Source organism: Thunnus albacares, chromosome 11 (assembly GCF_914725855.1).
Source record: "Thunnus albacares chromosome 11, fThuAlb1.1, whole genome shotgun sequence".
Lineage (NCBI taxonomy): Eukaryota > Metazoa > Chordata > Actinopteri > Scombriformes > Scombridae > Thunnus > Thunnus albacares.
In genome coordinates this window covers 33693188-33698784 of record NC_058116.1, presented here as the reverse complement: position 1 = coordinate 33698784, position 5597 = coordinate 33693188, and the positions used below count along the sequence as shown (strand labels likewise).

At 43.9% G+C, this 5597-nt stretch overlaps 1 protein-coding gene across 1 annotated transcript; it reads right to left on the bottom strand.

Annotated features, from left to right (window-relative positions):
* Positions 1-3225, bottom strand: LOC122991883 (chymotrypsin A-like). Its single transcript, XM_044365343.1, has 7 exons — positions 2473-3225; positions 1682-1776; positions 1506-1585; positions 1153-1231; positions 889-1072; positions 364-494; positions 1-229 (listed from the first exon to the last, which is right to left on the bottom strand). Exons 1-7 carry the CDS (start codon positions 2522-2524, stop codon positions 68-70), a joined length of 783 nt encoding a protein of 260 aa, XP_044221278.1. The 5' UTR covers positions 2525-3225; the 3' UTR covers positions 1-67.
* Positions 3226-5597: the final 2372 nt, after the last annotated feature.

Here is a 5597-nt window from a genome sequence, read left to right as displayed (position 1 = left end):
TCTCCTCCTTCCAGTCTTTATGCTAAGCTAAGCTAGCTGAACTTCATTTTGAGTAAGTGAAACTCTCTCAGTTGGCAGTGATGGTCCGGTCTATCCAGGCGCGCAGTGCTGTGACGCGGGCGTACACACCAGGCGACATGGTATCGCAGGAGGCTCTTCCAAAGGACACGACACCAACCAGAGTCCAGGCACCAGCCTTCTGACAGACCAGAGGACCTCCAGAGTCGCCCTGAAAACAAACACAAACACAAAATAAGCACACAAACAAACAAATAACATGCGTAGCTGATAGGTACATGTTAGCATGTCTATCTTCCAACATGTTACTAATATGCTTGTTGGTGGTTAGTGTGCAGCACCCACGTAGCAGCTGGAGGTTCCGTTGGCTCCGGCACAGATCATCTCGGAGGTGATAGAGCTGCTGAAGAATCGACGGCACCGCCTATCGGTCAGCAGGGGGAGGGCTGCCTGCTGCAGCCGGGTGGCCGTTTTACCTGCAACACATCAACACATCACACTGATGTCTATACTGCCCCCAGTGGTCAAAGCATGCCATGTTTCCTGTGTTAACGCTCCCTTAGTGGTCTGAGAAGCTGTACAGGTGAGATTTAACCAGCTATAAGGCACTGACAATAATAATAATAATAATAATAATAAATATAGCCGTAAGTGACAATTTGTGGGTTCAAGCTTTTTAGCACTTAACAGAGGGAAGCAGCTCGATCAGCCAAAATTAAAGTCGTGAGCAGCAACGAACAGGTTTCAGGTTTCACAAAGGTGAAAGTCACTTCAGCTACCTTAGTTCTGTTTAAAGTAGTGAGACACTAATAATAATAATAATAATAATAATAATAATAATAATAATAATGATAATAATAATAAAGTCACCGTTGCCGCTGGTCCGGCCCCAGCCGGTGGTCATGCACGTTATGCCTGCAGGGAAGTTGTCTCTGGTCTCGGCCACGCACACGGGGGAAACACGCCTGTTTATCTGGGCGGGGCTGGCCAGCTTGATGAGCTGGATGTCGTTGTTCCAGCGACTGGTTTTGTTGTATTCGGGGTGTGTGAACACCTGACAGGAAATTACATCATTAGCTGGTGAACACGCAGGAGCTCAAGAGACACGATGAAGTCCTGCTGCTTGTTGCTCACCTTGCCGACCCCGATCACCTGGACGTCTTCGGTGGAGGAGCGGAGGTTGTGTGCTCCGAGAACCACACGGATCGACCACCTGGAGGAAAAGATGTGAGTGAAATCAGCCAATAAAAAATCACCTGAGAAACACCTGAGCAACAGGAGGCGGAGCCTAATGTCAGCTGCTGGCTGAAGCTCATATTCAGAAGAGGAACACTGATCATACAGCAGGTTTAACTGAGCAGCAGATTGAGTTCAGCTGTCAAACTGTCTTTATTTAAACATTTATAAAGTTTAAAGTTGCATTTAAACATTGGTTGACAGGACAGGTGAGGGTTAAAGGTTAAAGGTTAGAGATTATTGGTGTTTACCCGACAGGACAGTGAGCAGCGGTTACCACCCAGTTCTGGTTGATGAGGGAGCCTCCGCAGAAGTGGAAGCCATTGCATGTCTGAAACAACCACATGTTCATGAATACAACTCATCTGTGTGTGTGTGTGTGTGTGTGTGTGTGTGTGTGTGTGTGTGTGTGTGTGTGTGTGTGTACCTGCAGGGACACCTGCCAGGGCCAGGAGTGAGGCTTCGCCTCCTTGCCGTTCACAATATCAGAGTAACCGCTGATGTCGGGGGGGATGGCGGAACCTGGTGAAATCATCATAATGACATCATCATAATGACATCATCATAAAGACATCATCATAATGACATCATCATAAAGACATCATTAACAACAACATGAGTCAGGAAGTTTGTTCCTGATCTTTGGGGACAGACGACACAAAACACCTCGAGTCACATTTTCAGTAAGAAACTATTGTTAATAAGATCAATACTTTTAAAGTGATCAGCCAATAAACACAGATCGATCTCAGACTGTGTCCAGTTATCTTCAGTCACTTATAAAAATCATTTTATCTTCATAAAGTCTTACGGCCTCACCACCCTGCACACGTGGGATCTCTTGTGATGTGGGAAGCTGAGCAGGATGGGGCCTGGTTAGTACTTGGATGGGAGACCTCCTGGGAATACCAGGAGCTGTGAGCTGTCTCTCTCCTCTCTCCTCCTGTTGCTTTCTGCAGGTATTTCTGCCTCCAGAGCTGCTCAACACCCACTGCTACAATTATTATTATTAGTCTTATTATGATTATTACCATTATTATTACTATACATCTCTATGTGGAACTTGCATTGTTCTCTCTCTCCTCTCAACCGGTCGGTAGATGATGGCCGCCCACCCAGAGCAGCTAAATATTAAATCTATAAATAAATATAATAGTTGTAAATTAAAAACAAGCAGCTCAGTCTACCCAGCATGCTTCACTCCCTCAGCTGTCTTACCGTAGGCGGCGCCGACGAAGGCGAAGCAGGAGAGGATCCACAGGAAGACCATGGCTCGAACATGAAAGCTCCGTCTGAGAGACGAACCTTTATACAGACGAGGAGCGACAGGATTGGACAGGAGGGACGTGTGTGTGTGTGTGTGGTGTGTGTGTGTGTGTGTTTGTCTCTATGGTGCAACCACTGTTCTGTGTAATTAACTGAGAAGATGTGCAGGAGGATCTTGTGAAACATATTTATGTAAAAGTCTCTGATGTCTGTTGTGAAAACTTCCACAGTTAAACGTGTGACAGTAGTTTTGTGTCATTGAAGTTTTCACCAAACTGCAGCCGTCTGTGGTTTGCAAATGTATAAGTGAGTCACTGAGAAGGACTTGTAGTGATATGTGGCTGATCAAGTTTGTAATTATTGGGTTTGATCAGTTATTGTGACAGTATTATTGATGTTAAAGCCATCTTACAGCAGTAGTGAGCAGACTGGTGGTGAAGTAATCTATCATTATAAATAAAACTGATCCTGTGTGTTTAACCTCTATAAATGCTGGTTCACTTTTAACTGGCTCAGTATGTTTTGGTATTTTTGCTTTGGGATCTTCTGTTTCAGCTTGGTGTTATTTAGGCAAAGCTACGAGCTGCTGCATATTCTAAAATAAATGCTACTGTAGGTGCAGAATGTTACAGTTCAGTTTTATTTTGCAGGCTTGTGCTACAGCCACTGATGTTGAATGTCCTGTGATACCAGCTGGCTTTATTGTCCAAGGTAAAATCAGTGTTTAATATAAACCTCACATTGCCAGTCTTTGCACAGTAAGACATGATGGGTACATGTGGTTGAGTTTCAGGGGACATAATGAAGCGGAGGGAAGGGATGTCGTCTGTTGAAGGTCAAGTGCTCGTGGGACTTCAGGTCTTCACCTTTGGTTTGGCTGCATTCTTTGCAAACTACAACAGTTTATTCTGCACTATGCAGAAGATGCCTCATGAATTCATCCAAAAGTAATGTAATAATCTTTAAATGAATCTTGTATTTGGGTGCCGACTAGTTCTCTGATCATTCCAGTTAATGTTTACACTGCTTTTTACTTGTTGCTAACTAGTGCTGGGCGGTAGGACCAAACATTTGTATCACAGTATTTTTGTTTTTGAATGACTGGGCCTTTATATAGGTTCATAGTGGCTTATTCTACTGTCAGGAGTAAACAGAGTTTACATGAAGCACTTCAAAAGTTTGAGTCTGAGTCTGAGTGAACCGAACCACACACATCACATATTCATCCAAACACACTGGTGTGTTCACATGTATGAGGCTGACTGACTGTAAGGAAACTAAAACAACGTACAGTAACGGTTACCTGGGAGAAACTGCTGCTGTTCCTGCGGTCACTGCTCTCCTCTGCAGTCGGACCTGCTGCTGCCAGAGTAGACTGTGTAACTACTACATATGGATTTACAGCGTTTGTCAATATTGTCGTCCAGGAGGCAAATTTACGAATCCTACTATGGCGAAGGCATGAGCCGCCCTACTCTGCCTCTGATTGGCTAGTACTCGTTGCCTTCGGTGGTTGTTTTGGTTAGGTTTAGGCATGAGGAGTGAGATTGCTTAGGGTTAGGGTAAGAATATCAGGGTAAGCCAATCAGAGGCAGAGTAGGGCAGGTGATGCCTTCGCAATAGTAGGATTTGTAAATTTGCATCCTGCAGATGGTTTCACCTCCACAAAATCAACTGGAAGAAAAGAGCGAGGCCGGCTGGATGAAACAGCGGTAACGTTAGTCCATTAAAACTGCACAGTGTGTATCTTGTCATTTTATTCTTGCAATTTGGAAACTTGCAGACATGAACCATTTTATTTCATCTTCAAAGTTGCTGCTTCTCTATGTTTACACATAAAAACAAACCGACTTGCAAACTGCCCTGCATGTAGTTAGCCATAATGCTACTACAGGAGGCTAGTTCCTGTGTTTACTTTCATTCAAAGTCAGAGTTTTGAAGCGGTGTAGGAGAATGAGTGCCAGGTCACGGTGACCTGTACCAATGCCAAACATGTCAGTCCACCGAACCAAAACAGGAGACATCTGGAGATATTGGGAAAAAGGCGGAATACCACACACACAAAGTGCAGAGATGCCCACTCAAATTTGGTTAAAGTCTAAAGTTAAGTGAAATTGAGAAATGTCCCATTCTTCTTTAGAATTTAGGATAGCCAAAAAGTCTGCTAAACAGGATGAGACTTGTCACACAACTTGAACACATACACACACACAGCCTGTCTTCAATATAAAAGGCATGTCACGTTCTGTAATGTTGGAATTTTCTCTGTCTACGTTGTCTGGTGAGCCGTTGTGAAATAAAAGAGATTCCCCATCTGACACCTGTGTCTCGACCATCTGATTCCTCTGTTGTCCACCTCTTTCTGCCACAACAGCGGTTCATGTTAAAATCATGTTTATTTCTAAAGTAGTAGGAGGCTGAAGGAGGTTGTCCCGATAACCATCATTATACTTGAGGCCTTGTTCAGTTTTTCAAACCACAGAAAAATGTGAAAGATTATTAACCACCAGCCAAATTTGACTGATTAAAAAAATCACCAAGTTTATAAAACTAGGTTTCAAAATTGTGGAAAAACAAGCAGTGTTCTGATCTCTGAAATGCTGGGGGTGTGTCCACTGAAGGTGCTGAAACCACTTAAACTGAACAGTCGGAGCCTCTGAACTCAACAACGCTCATGCCGAACTCCCATAAAAAATATACAATTTAAAATAGGCCTTGTTTCTAAGTGTAAGACAAGCAACATGGATGATATTTTGGGCGGTCATCCGCTAATCGGAAGATCGGCGGTTCGTTTCCCGATTCCAGTCCGCATGTGGATGTGTCCTTGGGCAAGATACTGAAGCCCGAATTGCTCCTGATGGCTGTTCCATCAGTGTGTGAATGATTACATTTCCTCTGATGGGCAGGTTGGGACCGTACATGGCAGCCCCGTACCTATTCAGCATATGAATGGGTGAATGTGACTCGTAGTGTAAAAAACACTTTGAGTGCTTGGAAGACTAGAAAGGTGCTATACAAGTACAGTCCATTTGCCACTTACCATTTATTTCAAAAATAAAGTAACGCTAGGAGCCACT